This window comes from Dioscorea cayenensis, chromosome 14, assembly GCF_009730915.1.
Source record: "Dioscorea cayenensis subsp. rotundata cultivar TDr96_F1 chromosome 14, TDr96_F1_v2_PseudoChromosome.rev07_lg8_w22 25.fasta, whole genome shotgun sequence".
NCBI lineage: Eukaryota > Viridiplantae > Streptophyta > Magnoliopsida > Dioscoreales > Dioscoreaceae > Dioscorea > Dioscorea cayenensis.
The window spans coordinates 599747-617280 of NC_052484.1; the positions used below are offsets into that span (position 1 = coordinate 599747).

General features: G+C 34.6%; 1 protein-coding gene and 1 long non-coding RNA gene across 2 annotated transcripts; one reads left to right on the forward strand and one right to left on the reverse strand.

The window, feature by feature from the left end:
• Positions 1-4506: 4506 nt before the first annotated feature.
• Positions 4507-8753, reverse strand: LOC120275377 (synaptotagmin-3-like). Its single transcript, XM_039281927.1, is given in 13 exon segments — positions 4507-4687; positions 4690-4740; positions 4829-4958; positions 5047-5414; positions 5501-5747; positions 5834-5910; positions 6147-6221; positions 6301-6402; positions 6469-6587; positions 6670-6793; positions 6878-6928; positions 7313-7411; positions 8488-8753. Coding segments are annotated over 13 exon segments (1635 nt in total). The 5' UTR covers positions 8602-8753; the 3' UTR covers positions 4507-4609.
• Positions 8754-12655: 3902 nt separating this feature from the next.
• Positions 12656-13964, forward strand: LOC120276322. The gene is made up of 3 exons (XR_005541211.1): positions 12656-12802; positions 13030-13102; positions 13805-13964. It is a non-coding gene; the product is annotated as an uncharacterized LOC120276322 (long non-coding RNA).
• Positions 13965-17534: the final 3570 nt, after the last annotated feature.

Consider the following 17534-nt stretch of genomic DNA (forward strand, 5'->3'; position numbering starts at 1 on the left):
AGATTTCTCTCAAATCCGGGAAAGGAGCACTGGGCTGCAGTGAAGTGGATACTGAGGTATCTAAGAGGTTCTTCCCGGGTATGTCTGTGTTTTGGTAAAAGTGAACCCATTTTATATGGGTATACAGATTCAGATATGGCAGGCGATGTGGACTCCGTAAAAATCCGTCTCGTGGGTTCATGATGACTTTTTCGGGGGAGCTATTTCTTGGCAGATCAAAAGCCGCAGTATGTGTTAGCATTATCCACCACGTGTCGAGTATATTAGCATTCATCGAGGGTTGCAAGGAAGCTTTGTGGATGAAGAAGTTTCTTGAAGAATTGGGTATGCAACAAGAGAAGTGTATTGTCTATTGTGACGATGTGAGCGCCATCCATCTTTCCAAGAATTCAACATTCCATTCAAGTCCAAGCATATCGATGTTAGATATCATTGATTCGAGATGTTCTTGAATCTAAAGAGTTGTACTTGGAGAAGATACACACTAGTGAGAATGGGGCCGATATGTTCACCAAGGCATTATCCAAGGAGAAGCTTGAAGCATGTCGGGAAAGAGGCGGATTGCTAGAACCCCCAAATGGTGCTTTCGAGGGGAGATTTGTTGGGTCCAGACCTCATTTGTTGGGTTGGCCCATGTTTAAAAATGAAGCTATGTTGACTTATGGAGGAGGGCTTAAAGGGAATTTCACAGGAGTAAATGCTCTCATCTTTGATGAGAATGAGGGTGTGACTATTCATGGTTTTTAGGGAAAAAGAAGAATAATCTAAGAAGAGAAGGAGGAGCTAGGGTTCTTGGAGAAGGCAAGATTGGAAGGCTTCATCGCCGGATCTCTCCTAATCCTTTGGTTTGATCCTCAACTCTCATTCCTTAAGGTCCTTTTTGTGAACCATCCTAGTGTATGGATGATGTATGAGTGTTGAATCTCTTTTTCCTTGTGAAATTCATGTTCTTTGCATGTACTCCCTCTAGTGAGCTAGAGAGATCTTGTTGTTATCCCGTATAAGTCAACATAGGTGGAAACATGTTTAAGAGGCTCTATGAGTCCCGTGGTTTTTCCCTCGATTTGTAGGGTTTCCACGCTAAAAATCGTTTCTTGTGTTGATATATGTTTGTTCATCTCATTCTAACTTGAATAAGGGGTTTAATAGCTTTTTATGAGTTGTTTTGAAGCTTTAAAGCCTTGTAGAACCTTTGGGAGGAGCATTGAAGCCTCAAGGAAGACTTTGAATGCATTTTGCAGCTTTATGCGAGTAGCATACGGGCAGCATCGGAATCTCCAGTGAGCTTCATGGGGTGTATGCAGCGCATGACCCCGTGATGTGAATGATTTTTTGCTACTTTGAATGCATCCACAGTGTTTTTGCTACAGTGCAGAGAGACTCACGGGCAAGCTTGCGCCCGCATAGATTTTCCAGTGAACTTCACGGGCAAGTGTGCGCCCGCACACCGGCCGCATGTGAGCGAATAGGTGATGCTACGATGTCAGGGTGAATAGTATATTACTACAAAGTAACTTTCCGCAGCTTTTTCACATCGTTTCAAAACCCGCTTTAAACCCCAACGTGGAAAATTACTGCTTACCCCTCGATAATTTCAAAACTTCCCAAATGACCTCTGTGAGTTTTGCAGTACCTCATACAATCCTTCCTTTATTGTTTCCCACTTCCTTTTTACCCCTGATTATGAAATTCCATCATTGCCTCTTAAACTCTTTAGACATATTTTTCATTCTTTATTTTTGCATTCCTTTTGTATGTACTCATTTTTAAAGCAGAGCTCATTTTTAAACAGAGAGTTCATTTCTTAAATAGAGAATTCATTTCTTAAACAGAAACCTCATTTCTTAAACAAAAAACTCATTTCTTAAACAAAAAACTCATTTCTTAAACAAAAAACTCATTTCTTAAACAGAAAACTCATTTCTTAAACAGAAACCTCATTTTTTTTAAACATAAAACTCATTTTTAAACAAAAAACATTAATATTTAAATGTAAAATAAATATTTACGTGATAAATTAATCCTCGGATATAAAAACCAATTAATCTTGCCACTGTACATATTTAAATGAAACAATGATATTTAAGCACTTTTTAAACGTAAACGCAATATATTAAACAGAAACATCGATAGTTAAAACAAAAGACAAACAAGCATATAAACAGAGAACTCATTTCTTAAGCAGAGCTTATTTTTTAAACAGAGACCCTCATTGAGTAGGGACATTGAGTATCTCATCGTAGCCGATCTCGCTGCCAACGCTGAGTGCTGAGCTCCAGATCCGCGAGCGATCTCAAGGTGGCCTGCTGCGTGTGGGGTCTTAAAGGAGAAAATCTTTATCGGCGTCTGGCGATCCGGTTGGCGACGCTCCTCGGGCGGTCGGAGTGGTGAGGTCTTGCGTGGCGACGCTCTCTGCGGTCGGGAGTGGTGAGGGTCTTCGGTGGCGACGCTCGGATAAGGCGGGATCGAATCTTGAACGGAACCATTCTCGATCGCGGAGACCGCAACATGGATAGCAATAGGGTTAGGGTTAGGGATCATTCCGGGTTCGATCCATGGTGCCTAAGTCGCGACAGGAACGGAGGGAGGAAGCTGGCGCCCGATGAGGGTTCGATCTCGCCGCCTTCGCTCTTCGTCTTCATCGCCTTTCCCGCTCGCTCGACCTCATCTCTTTTCATCTTCTTCGCTCGTCGACCTCGGGGAAGACCGCATGCTCCTCGTCGTCGAGCGAAGGCATCGAAAGGTTGCACTCGTACATATTTAAATAGAAACAACGATATTTAAGCACTTTTTTAAACGTAAACGCAATATATTAAACAGAAACATTGATAGTTAAACAAAGACAAACAAGCATATAAACAGAGAACTCATTTCTTAAACAGAGAACTCATTTCTTAAACAGAGAGCTTATTTTTAAAGCGAGAGACCTCATGAGTAGGGACATCGAGTATCTCATCGTCGACGATCTCGCTGAACGCTGAGTGCTTTCGAGCTCCAGATCCGCCACGATCTCAAGGTGGCGCTCGCTGTGGGGTCTTAAAGGAGAAATCTTTATCGGCGCTGGCGATCCGGGTTGGCGACGCTCCTCGGCGGTCGGAGTGGTGAGGTCTTCGTGGCGACGCTCCTCGGCATCGGAGTGGTGAGGTCTTCGCTGGCGACGTCTGGATAAGACGAAATCGAACTTGAAACGGAACCATTCTCGATCGCGGGAGACACGCAACATGGATAGCAATAGGGTTAGGGTTAGGGATCATTCCGGGTTTCGATCCATGAGTGCTCTAAGTCGCTGATGTGAACGGAGGGAGGAGCGGGCGCCGATGAGGGTTCGATCTCGCCGTCTTCGCCTTCGCTTTTTCATCGCCTTCCCGCCGCCGACCTCATCTCTTTTCATCTTCTTCGTCGCTCGACCTCGGGAAGACCGCATGCTCCTCGTCGTCGAGCGAAGGCATCGAAAGGTTGCACCTTTTCTCTCGAACTTGAAATCCCATTTTTCATGCAACGTGATCGTGATTGTGAGCTGCATGCTTTGGTCTCAATCGGCCCAAATTTAATCGCAATAAAGAGATTTTTGGGGGTGATAAATACACCACAAAAAAACTCATTTCTTAAACAGAGCCTCATTTTTTTAAACAAAAAAACCTCATTTCTTAAACAGAAAACTCATTTCTTAAAGCAGAGACCTCATTTTTAAGCAGAAACCCTCATTTCTTATACTAGAAAACTCATTTCTTAAACAGAAAACTCATTTTTTAAACCAAAAACTCATTTTTAAATAGAAAACTCATTTTTAAAGCAGAAACTCATTTTTAAACGAACCTCATACATCTCATATTTTTAAATAGAAGCTTCATTTTTAAATGAAACTCATCGCACCCAAGGGCATTATAGTCAAACTCGCTCACACTTGCCAAAAACTTCCCACTGCAAGGGACAATTTCAGTCCAAAAATTCCAAATTAATTCTATCAATCACTATTAGATGTTTTGGAGGGTTTAAAAATCATTAATTGAGTGAAGGGGCTTTTTGAGGAAAGCAAAACTAACGGGTGTTTTTAGCAATATCGAAAACTTTCTGAGGTGTTTTTGGCAATTTCCACTAAATTTTATGATTTGAGTAACTCTTCTAATTTTTCATAATTATACATAACTCTTTGAAATTAATAGTAAGAAATGAATAAAGGAAAAACAAAATATAATATAAGTTCAATATTTTAGACTTATATATATATACACACAACTTTTTTTTTGGGGCCAAATTAGAAAGATTTAAGAGAGGTATATGCCAAAAGGATAATGATAGCTATCAAATTGCTAAGCATATGTGCTTTTAGATAAAAAGAACATAACTTTTTCATTTTCAGAGATGCCTTTAATCTTTTAAAAGAAGTCTTTATAATGAGCATTATTGAGGTTCTCATTAAAAGAGAGCATCATTCACATGCTTTCATGTCTCTGCATACAATTCTAACAACTTTCATTGCTTTGTAAACAAAACACATAAAAGATATGTCTAAAACTTTTTGTCTGAACTCTTAATTTGATGATTTGAATTATGTAAAAATTATAACTGTCAACAAAATCAATTTACATCAATGTTTTTACTGCTTCTGTCAAACAGTGCTCCAACTGATTTCTACATGTATCACTCCATTCCTCGAGTTTATTAAATGGTATCGCTCGTTTATTTCGAGCCGTTGTTCACAACATCAGTGAGATTAATTTCTACATGTCCCAGTGATTCCTGCAGTATACACAACAAGAAAGAGTTAAAAAAATGACTATTTATTTCAGTATTCGAGCCGGAAAAGATTCGGTTCTCGATATAAAACCTTTGGATAGAAATTAAATCCTTTTTCTTTTTGCTCATAACTTCAATGTGAATTTTTCTCATCAATTGGCTCCTCTTCTAGCATAAACTGGAATGCCCTATTCCATCTTGGAGTCTCGACTTTTCTTAGTCAACCTTGAAATAAAAATATGCACAATGCCGATGAAATCAATGTAGTTAAAAATATTTTTGTATCTGTTGTTTTAGTATATGAATCATACCTTTGTTTTCTTATATTCTCCTCTGAAAAGAAGCAATGCATAAGGATTGCTGTGATGCTTCCCTTCAACATCTTCTGCATTTTCAATGGTGACTGATAAAACTCCACCATTTGATGATAAATTAGTGGATGACCTTCGAATGATGCTGTTCTTCCCTTGACCCGAGTGAAATCCACTGAACCTATCATGTTCTTCTTTGAAAGGATTGAATGTCAGCTCCAACACAATCTTTCCTCGGTTTCTTTTATTATGAGGATCATTTGGATTCATGTTCTTCAAAAGATCAAGAGTTAATTCCTTTGTCTCGTAAGGAGTAAGCAAACTAAGTGGCACAGTTTGCATTCCCAACTTATCATGTGCCTTGACCTGTTGTTTCATTAAATCAGCAGAGCATCGATGAAACAAACCATCCTTGTTCTTAAAGTAAGTTGAAAGAAAATAACTACTCAGACCTTTTCCCAATCAAAAACATGAAGCTCAAGAACTTGAGTTTCAGGATCTTTCACAATAAGTCTGAAGCTTTCATTCCATTCAGGATTCAAATTGCTCATCTTAATCGAAGTTTTCTTTGAAGGTAGTCTTTCTCCAGTCAAGCTGAGCTTAACATAAGGATCTGATTTACCGAGGATATCCATCTTACGGAGATTAGATGCCCGAACAATCTTCACATGTAATATACCAACTGGCTTCTTTGTTGCTCTGCATCAAGAGATACAGATGATTCAGAGGCTACTTTTCAAAATGTTACAAACAATGAGAAGACAATATACAAACAGAAAGATTACCTGGAACTATCTAAGATGGGTATTTCGAGAGTATTGGGCCAATGGTACAGGTTTGCTACTTGTTCTTTTATTGTTTCCTGTAATGTGATGGAAAGATCATTAATTAAAAGGCCTCAATAAACTAACAACAATTTGAGAACAGAAGAATCAATAAGCTCGACATTTTCTACAGTTCATAAGTTCATGTTTGTTGGTCACCAAAGACCATTCGTGTAAAAATCAATGTATAAGATTTACCATTAACTGTGTTCTAGCTGATAAAATACTTGTGCTTGTTTTGCCAATTAAAATTCTTAGCTACACTTCATCTAACCTGAACAAAGCGATACAAACCAGGAATAGCCATGATATCTGCTCCAAAAAATATAAGCCCGAAGTCAACATGTGGCTGCAGCGATATCACCAAACCGATCAGGATAATGTGGATGAACAAACTTGAAAAAATCTTTCAATGATAAAATTCCAACCTTCTCCGTTAACGATACTTTCAAATTTGCAAAGCATGGAAAACTTGGCACGAGCGGTTTTAGAGTAACTCGGGGCAATAGAAACATCTGAAAATCTACAAGCTGAAGAGCAGGGAATTGTTAAAACAAAATATGAATATATTGAGTAATGTATGGAATATATAATACCTGAATTGAAAGTTTCAGTGATAGCAACTTTAGAGATATGATAATATTTGGGTTACCCGCCCATCGGATTGCAGGCTCCATAACAAGTTCTCTCTCTTGAGTTTCATAAACTTTTACACCTGGTAATACATGAAAAAAAACAAGTGATCAGGTTTTATATTTTTATAAATCAATCAATCACTGAATGAATCGAGTGAGCACCATGAAAGATCGGTGGAAGAGTCCCAAGAGTCAAGTGCTCAAATTCAATAGATTCTATACAGAACTTCCCAATGTATTGATCAAATATTGGCTTTGTTGTGTTCCTGATTGTGTTACAGATTGCCTATGTGATTCCAATCAAATTCAGTAAAAAAAACAAGATTCTTGAAAGAACTCGAGAAAATGGAATGTTGGGGATTTGAAGGACCTTATCCAGGTAAGGCCACATATCAGAAACAAATTTATTCATCCAGTCAACCTGAAAACAAACACAAACACAAACAAAAGAAGAAGTTCAAAATCACAAATGTCACAGAGTAAAAATCAATAACAGTTTTGGTACTCAAATGAAAAGAATTGACAGCAGTGAGTTCAACAAATAAAATATAATTCAACTTTTCAATGAGAATGAGAAGAATGTAATAAAGCTCCCTAATCAGATAAGATCAACACCATAATCTTCATACATAACATCCAATAACTGGAGCAAGATTCATAGCATTTATCTATAAATTTCATGAGATTAAGATAATGGGCACCATGATCTTATGAGAAAATAAAATAATAGGGCATGCAGCTCCTTTGAATCAAACTCATGAATCAGGATTCTACAAAATTATATAAAAAAAAATGGCAGACTCACCCTATCATAATCAGGATTCTTGATCCAGAATGGAATATCAGGAAGTAGAGCATGCAGCTCCTTTGAATCAAACTCATGAATTGGTCTAATACTTGGCTCCTGTCATCAAAGCATTTGTGAATCAAATTCAACAGAAGAAGCACAATGAGATCCATAACCAGCATAAAGCACATCTTTAAAAACTACAGACATTAAACAAAATCAACAAGCGTGAGAAAGTGTGCAATTCAATACAAACAACGCATTGGATCTAACTGAGCTAGCAAGCAACCTGAAAACAAGACCATGTGCTTCTGACAAAGAATTTAAGAATCAAATTCAACAGAACAAACGCATGAGATTCATAAGAAGCGTAATCTCTTCAACTCTAAACAAAACCAAAACCAAAAGCGAAGTAATATTTTTAGGAAATACAGTGACTAAACCAAAATAGAAGCATGAAAAAAAATAAAATGCATCTAAAACAGCTACTTCTCCTCTGGCAAAAACAAAATGCTCATTAAAATGAAAAAAAAAAAAGGGAATGCCATAAGAACAAAAACAGAATGCTCATTAAAAAAAAACAAAAAGAGAAATATCCCTCCAAATGGCATAAAGATCATCACAGACTGTAAATAAGAATCTCCAATTAAATCTTCACATCTCGAGACCTAAAATCAGAAACGAAAGTACAAAAACAACGAAGATGAATAAAGCCGGCAACTTTATCACTTCCTATCAAACAACAAGCAAAAAATTAAGTTCATCTCCAATCAAATACCCTCTAAATTCAACAACCTTCCAAGAAGTAGAAAAGATAGCATCTCTGCACAATACAGTCATGAACAATAATAGCACACAGTGTCATATAAACAAAAATAAAATGCTTATAAAAAAAGAGAAATCTCCTCAAAAATGGCACATAGATTAGTGCATACTGTAAACAAGAAACTCCAATAAAAAACCTCCATCCCTTGACCTAAAACCAGGACTAAAAGTACAGCAACAAAGAAGATTATTAATAAAGGTAACAACTTTATCACTTCCAATCAATCAAAACCCAAAATAAAACTAATTTCAAATCAAATAACATCTGAATTCACTAACAAAACAAGAAACACAACAAAACTACATATTTCCTCACTTCAATGATCAAAACCCAAGAATCAAAACAGAGAGATGAGATGAAACAGTACCTTAGATTCTTTGGAAGGCTTGGAGTAGATGAAGATGAAGAAACCCAGCAAGAGGCCGAGAGGGACGCCGATGGTGAATCCAATGATCCCCAATAGAGTTCCCAACAACCCCATGAGCTCCAAAACCACAACAACGCATCGAATCACGAGAAGAAGAAGGAGATAGGCAGAAGAAAGCCGGCGCTTAGATATCAACGAGGATCGAAGCGAGAGAGAGAGAGAGAGAGATTGAGAGAGAGAGAGAAAGGATTGAGACAAAGTGGAAAACTCTTTCACGAGAAGAGAACCGCCAAAACAATGCCTCGGTGTATTAACAACGGTTTCGTATTTCGGCCACATACTGTTTGATTTCCCCTTTTGCCCCTTAAGTTTTTGTTAAATTACAAACATTTAAACCCCCTTACCTAATTAAGAAATATTACAAGAAATTATAATAAAATTTTAATAAATTCAAAAAAAAATATTAAATTTTTTTTTTTCATAGTTTTACCAACTTCATCTCATATCCCAAAATCTTATCACTCTGGTGTGTCGTTTTAAACGAATGATCTTTGCTATGGATTTTTTTTTAGGGTGTCACAAATTATTATTATTTTCTCTTTTATCTTGTTAGTTTATATTCAAACACTGCTGAATCATACTAGATTCCAAAATTTTATTGCTTTATAGTGTTATTTTGAATATCCTGCATTATTTGTTTCTAGGGTGTCACGATTTTTTTTTTTTAATTAATTAATTTATCTCCATCACTTATGGATTCTGTATCCAATTTTGTAAAGATATTATTTTTTATAAATTTATTCTTATTAATATATATTTTATTCATTTAATTATATTGATAATCACATATAGTAGGTTATTTTCTAATATGAAAAGGATGTAGCATTTTGAAAAGAAGTATCTCCTCACAAATCTTTCAAGTTTTTATTCTAGTTTATATATATATATCAAATTCATAAATGTGGAAGCAATAAGAGGGGCATTCTAGAGTTTATCAGTTGAAATTATGAGAGGACTTCTATTTTAACTTTATTAAAAAATAACAAAGGGAGAATTAAATTGAGTTTGAATCTTAATGCCAACTTGGCAAGTCTTGCTTTGAACCATATATCTTTGAATGGATGAAAATCTATATATACGTCTTTTGTTCGCTATCAACATTAAATGAATTTATTAATTATAATTTGATCAACATTTTAAGAGCGCCTTCTAACAACTTTATATTTTGAGAGGGTTTATTTTATTGTAATTTTTGTATATCTCAGTTCCATATTTAGTGAATCTGGTTTTTATTTCAACACTCATTCATTTAATAAAGATGATTTTACGTAATATAATCTGATCAACTATAAATAATAAAAATAATATTTAAAAATAGGTACATAAAATGTCAAATTCATTACATCAAACATGGACATTTGGCGTTGATGATCAAAACAAACTAAAGTGTAGAAAAAGAAAAGAAAAGAAACATATCACTTTTAAAATGTGGCAATAATTTGTCCAAATAATAAAGCTAGTCTTGACATGCATAATTAATCATTATATCAAAGACTTTAATGACGAAGTAGATGATTAATTAAATATTTAATTAAAAATTCCAAGAAGGCATCAACAATGGAACCTAAAAGTGTCCTAATGTATATAATAAAATATCTTTTTAAAATTACAAACAAACATAGTCAATATCTAAATGCGTGTTTATTTGGGTAGATATAGAGTTACATCTAGGGACTGGCATACCTTCATTCAACAAATTTTTGTTTTTATTTTATTTTATTTTATTGTTTAAGTGACATAATTAGATTAACTATTGTCCAAAAATAGAACATAATTAAAACATTATAAATTTAATTCATTAAAATTGTATTATTAATTCCAATATATTAATAATCATGAGATATAACTCATTTCATTCACGTGGAATATTAATTGTTCGATAAACGGGACCACTGTATTAGACTACACCCAACAAAATTTATTTATAAACTAATATGAAAAATACATATATCCACCTAGATTGTGATCGTTTCCTATAACTACAACCGCACATAAAAATTATACACCCTATATTAGAATTTTTTAATAAAAAATAAACAATAAAATTATTGAGTACAATTACATAATATCAATTATATCAAATAAAAGAAATAAAAAATAGCAATAAAATAAAGAAAAAACCAAATTGAATAAGGTCAAATTTGAGAAGAAAAGACTCCATAATGACACTAGTCTACAAAACTTGCACCAAATGTTTTAATTTTAGCCCCATTGATATTCTTACATAGCATTGATAATCTTAACACAGGGCAACATTTCAATAAGAAAACAAGGCAACATTGTTAAACTTACACATCAATTAAATTATATATCTACGATAATTCACGATGAATCATTCCATATTTGCATTACTATTTCATCTCTTTGTGAGCACTGTCAATACGATCGGAGTTCAGATGCGTTGACATCATTTTTGATATGTATCATCTCCATTTGGGACTCAGAACTTCATCAACTCCATTCATCGATTTCTTCGATTTCATCCGGGTGCTATACTGTGTATACGTATGAAATTATGCAAGACACATGCGAGCAACTACTTATATCGGTTTGGGAATCTATCGGATGAAAGGTTGCAACTTTAAGCATAGGAAATCGCATTTTCAAGACACCAATAATACGTTCAACATGATTTCTCAATGAAGCATGTCGCAAATTAAATAGTTCTTTGTAATTACTTGGTCTACATCCCGCCTGGTCCTTGCTTGTGTAAGTGATAACGCACACCCCGATATGGAGCAATAAACTTTGGAGTATTTGCATATCCTGCATCCACTAGGTAATATTTATTGGGGGGGACATGGAAGCCTTGGTCGATTGAATCTGTGAAGTACTCTAGCATCGTAGCGTAACCTTCCCAACCATCTCGAACATATACAAAACGTAGGTTAAAATCGCATCGACCACTGACATTTTGGGATAATGTTTGTTTTTCTATTTCACGTAAAGATCTTGCAAGTCCAAAAGAAATAGTGATTGGAACATATGCTCCATCAATAGCACTCAATACAATCTTAAAATAAAAACCCATAATATTGTTAAGAGAATATATAAGCGTAAATAATAAATAAAAAGAGCGATTATAAAGATTTCTAACCTTGAAATATGGATGTCTATTATTATGGATAACTCACGATGTAGTTGTTGGTGGCAATTCTATATATGTAGTCGCAAGAGTAGTAATAGCTTCAAGCACTTTTTAAAATAACTTACTTTAACCGCTTCACTGAATGTTGAAAACGTTCTTGCACGTCACGATTACTAGCGTTGTGCGCAAGAGTGTACATAAACATTGCTAGTTGTTCCTCGATCTGTAACCCTTTTTGAGCTTCAAAGAAGAGATCTTTTCGTTAAAGCAATTACCAAATGATTGAAATATACGAGGGCTCCATACGAAATTCACGCTACAACGTGGTCTCATGACCTTGAAGAATTTCTTGAACATATGCATCACCTGTTAATATTGATGTATGACAAGGCCTAGTTGTTGAACTTGTAGGAAATAAACTAGTAAAATAGGTGAACATGAATTAGCCATCATCTTCATTAATCTTTCTCCATTGATCTAGATCCATATTGAAAACAAAAACTTTGAGAGGTAAAAATTTAAGCTAGGGAGAGATAAGTATACAAATAGCAAGATTGTTGGCTTTTAAATAGAGAAAAAAATTGTTAACGGCTAGTTTTTTATCAAAAACTCTAACAGCTAGTTTCATTTTCAAAATTAAAAATTCATATGGAAAAAATTCCTCAAGCAGCATCCAAATCATCGATTCAGAGGGAATTTTTCTTGTAGTTAATTCCAAAGGAGTCATTTCTGAATCCTATGAAATAAAATTCCTACAGAAAAAATTTACTATGCATCCAAACAGGGTCTAAATGAATAAGTTGTTTGATATGGGACTTGAGAGAGTGACCGGTATATTTTTCCCACTTAAAAACCGAACCCATTAATATGACTCACCAACGTGGCATGATCTTAACTAATAATATACTGACACGTGTCATAAAGGACCTTTGGGTTTGGATTTCGTTGGTTCCTCTTATCTCTGATGTTCTCTGATCATCACCATTGTTGACCCTTCGTCCGGCCTCTCACCTCTTCAGATCCTTCGAGATCCCCAAAGTTTGAGTCTTTTTCTGGTTTAATCCTTGAAAGGAGGAGAAAGATGAATCCTTTGAGCAAGAAGATCTATCTCTACAATGTCACCATGGGGCTTTTACATGCTGGATTGGTGGGAGCGCTATCTTTTCAGTATCCTTTTCCTTCCACATCCCCCTTTGGCTGTTTTTCCTTTTTCTTGTTGTTCTTTTCTTTCACTTTTTAAAGATGAAATTTTTGGTGATTTGAGTTGTTCTGATGTTGATGAACTGGGTTCCAGTGGAAAGATTGGATTTTTGGGACATTTTCTTTTTTTCCCATTGAAGTGAATAATCATAGTAATAGTAAAATTATCTTTTTAGATTCCTTAAATCTTGTAGATATATTGATATTGGTTTTGCTTTGGTTTATCTGCTACAATGGCTGCAGATTTGTTACTCAGATCTACAACAGGTTTGTGTTTATATATCTTCACAAAGAGTTGATATTTTTCTGTTGTTTATATATATATATAAAGCTCAGGTTCATAGTATATTGTTGTAGATTGTTAGGATGGTTTTCTCTTCAGTGCTCTGCTTCTGCTCAATTGTGGTGTTGTTTAAGTATCAATTTTTGTTTTTTTCTGTTTATTATTTAAGATCAGATGCATTGGTTTATTGTTTTTCATTTAGATTTTTATTGCATTGAAGTTTTAACTTCAAAGTGAATGATTAAAAATTATTTAATGTAAATCTTAGCTCAGATTCATATATAGTTTATTGTGTTAGATTGATAAGGATGAATTTCTCTTTAGAATTCTGCTTCTGCCTCAATTGAGGCATTAAAGTCATTGTCAATTTTGTTTTTCTGTGTACTATTTATGATGATAGGATTGGCATTGTATTGTGTTGGATTGATAAGAATGTATCGATCTCTCAGTAATGTTCTGGTCTTGCTCAATTGCAGCATTTGGGATTTAAGTACTGTGTGAATTTTTACTCTCAGTCTAGACTTTATTAATTTTGTTTTTCTATGTGTTATTTTAAGCTCAGATTATGCATAGTTTTTATTCTGTTAGATTGATGACAATGAAATGAATTGCTCTTTAGCCTTCTGCTTCTGCTCAATTGCAGCAACTGTGATTTAATTTTTTATGTTTCTCCAATTCCTTTTCAGCAATTTTTCTGCAGAGTTCATGGTTGGCAAAAAGTTCAGCACTGCCGGATTTGTACCAACCTAATCTATTAAACGATCAAGCATTAGCGATAGTAAAGATGGCTGTCGATGAGGTCATATCGGTTATGCTTGTTTAACTTTACAGAATTAATGTACAGTACCTTTGAATGTGTGAATTTCTTCAGTAATGTTGAGAAGAGTAGACATTTGCTTGATTTCATCTCTTTGTTATTTATGCGAATTTCCGAATCATGTAAATCTTTCTGACATTAAATTTCATCGGTTTTTATGCATGATACAATTAGATGTATTCAATGCATGACACAATCAGACATATTCAAAACGGATGAAGAGAAAACAAAAACTATGTTAAAGAATGTGATGTAGATGAAATTCAGAATGGATGAAAACTTTGAGGAAATTCGTTGTGTTATGATTTCTAGTGATACATTTCGATAAAGGTATCGGTTTAGTTATTCGCTTGAGAAATCTTTATAAGCTGAACTTTTCTGTCGAAAGTGCTTGAAATTAATCTCATTCTGATTTGTAATTCAGTCTTTCGGCACATTTTCTGCAGTTAATTTGATCTCGGTTTCTATCTAACGTGCAACCTACATTGTGTTGAAATTGTGATTCAATGTGATCATGAATTTATCGACAAATGATGAATAAAAAACATATTTAATTCGATATTAATTTTTTGCATTGTGTTATTAGATTGAATTGGAAATTAGAAATAAGGAATTACCGTATTTTTCTTCGATAAAAATTAAACATGTCACTCCATTTATTTCTGCTATTAACAATTAAAAATAAAAATAAAAACACCAAATATCTAAATACAAAAAGTAAAGTATGTTAATTGATGAACTGTAATTTTTCCCCGCTTTGATGACAGTAGATAAATCACAATTTTATTAACAATAAATAAAAGTAAAATTTTATTAAATTAAAAAAAAAACGTGCAAGCACATAAAAATACAAGAATTATGCAAGAACACCACAAAACTGGGATACGATCACAATCCTAACAATGGAAATGAAGCGAGATAACAAACAATGATAAACCATCTTAACCACAGAAATGAAGCAAGATCACAAACAATGATAAAAATCATAGGAGTCGGCAATTTCACAAAAATATCTTCTCAACACCAGGAGGAAGTGTACAAGAAAGAGGTCTTTTCTAGAGGGTGTCAAACGGGCTGTGCCGGCCCGGGCCCGGCAAGATTTGGGCCCAGATGCTACAGTATTATGTCCGGGCTGGGCCGGGCCAAGGGTTCTGTGGCCCGTGGGCCGGCCCGGCACGCGGCCCAGCTGGGCTGGCAGTTGGGCCGTGCCAGCCCAGGCACGCGGGCCGGCCCGCAACGGTCCACTTCTTATTTTTTATTTTTGTGAGTATTAACACTTTGAATTTATCTTTTTGCTTTGATAGAAAGACATTTTTACCCATCCCAACAACTATCTAACGGCTAGTTTTATGGGTATTTTTAGTCTTTTTGTGTAAATGACAATTTTGCCCTTTACAACAACTATAAACGGGCTAGTTTATGAGGGCATTTTTGAATAAAAATATTTAAAAATTTAAAAATTTATAAATACCCCTAAATTCAAACTAAAAATTTCCACACCAAACTCTCTCTCATCTCTCAATCTAATTCTCTCCTTGGCTTCTAAGTGCAACTCCCAAGCTTCAAGTTTGCAAATCCAAGTTTCAAGTTCATCATCAAGCATCTCAATTGCACTCAAAAGAAATTGACACCAAAAATCAACTTTGTAAATTATTTGTTAAAGCAATTGAGGTAATCCGTTGTTCTTAATTTTTAATTTTCATAATGGCCGGTTCTTCTCCCAACTTTCCCTCCGATAATTCTCCGTTTGGTTTTTATGAAAAATACTCCCTGTTAAATTCTCCGGAGGATGATGATGTTGTTATTGAGACACCAAATATTGGCCCTATCAAGTAACAACCCTCGAGCTCTAGAAAAACGAACTTCCGGGGTTTGGCAATTTTATGACATTGTTGATTTTCCGAACAAAGGCACTCGAGTGGTTTGTAAAAAATGTAAAAAAGATTTTTCTTGCCAAACTTCGGGGGGACGGGGCATTTAAAAAGACATGCCGACAAGCATGCCGCGAAGCCACACAATCCCACACAAACACAAATTAGTTTTACCGATTTGAGTATGGGAAATTTTATTTTTAATAATGAAAATGCAAGAAACGAAGTTGCGAAATTTATTGCTCAAAATGAGCAACCTTTTTATTTTGCCGAAAATCCCGCTTTTATAAAAATGCTTATTCGAGGTTTTTAATCCAAATTTTTAAATCGGTTTCAAGAAATACTATGAGAAAATATTGTCTTATTATTTATGATGATTATAAACAAAAATTAATTTCCGAATTATCTTCTTGTTCTTTTAAAATTTCTCTTACTTCGGATATTTGGTCTTCTCAATTTCAAAGCTGAATTATCTTTGTAGTTACCGGTCACTATATTGATAATAATTGGTTTTCAAAAGTCGTATTTTAAGTTTTTGAATTAGAGCAGTTATACACGTAAGTGTTATTTGCAAGTTATATAACTCGGGCTATTAATGAGTATAATATTTCGAGTTCTATATTTTTCAATTACTTTGGATAATGCTTGACCAAAATAACAATCGCGAGTCGATCTTTTTAAAAATGAATTTAATGCCTTTATTTTCCGGGGCTTTTTCATGTGCGTTGTGCTTGTCATGTTTTGAATTTATGTGTTAAAGATGGTTTAAAAATAATTGAGCCCCATATTAAAAAAGTTCGAAATTCTATTTTATATGTTCGAAAATGGTTCAACCCAAGACATGATTTTCAAGCTTATTGTTCGGAAAGGGAGAAAATGTAAAAAGATATATTATTGATGTTGAGCATAGGTGGAATTCAACTTATGAAATGTTGGAGTGTGCTTATAATGATAGAGATATTATTTCTATGTTTGTTAATGAGAGATTTCCGATGATCATGTCACTAATTATGATTGGGAAGTTAGCCACTTAATTAAGGAATTTTTGGAAATTTTTTATGCTTCAACTAATATTTTGTCCGGTGTTTATTATTCCACTTCATCTATTATTGTCAACCAAATATTTTTTATTAGTGAGATTTTTGCAAAATATAGAGAAGACCCTAATTTTGGTCCTATTATTGCTCCCATGGAGGGAAAATTTAAAAAATATTTTGGAAAAATTGAACCACTTCCTATTTTAGCTATGTTTGTTGACCCCCGTTTTAAAATTGATGGCTTTTTGCATAATTGATTCTTATGATAATAATATGGGCCTTGATCATTCTATTTTGAAAGAAAATTATCGTTCTTTATTTTATGATATCTATAATGAATATTATAGAAAATATGGTGATAGAAGGACTTTCAATATGCCTCAATCTAGTGAAAGTTCCTCGTCAAGCACCAAAAATAGATCCGCCACTTATGTTGTAAATATAATTAAAAAAAAATTTCCACGTGTGCTTCTTCTTCTTCTAATACTAGTACTTCTTCTACTTACATGAAATAAATCATTATTTAAATAATAATATTAATAATTTCCTTACATCGGAAGAAATGGATAGTTTTGATATTTTGGCATGGTGGAAACAACAGGCGCATAGTTATCTCAGTCTTGCCGCCATGGCTCGTGATCTCGTTAACTCCATCGACGTCTCACAGTGAGCATCGAGTCTTGTTTTAGTG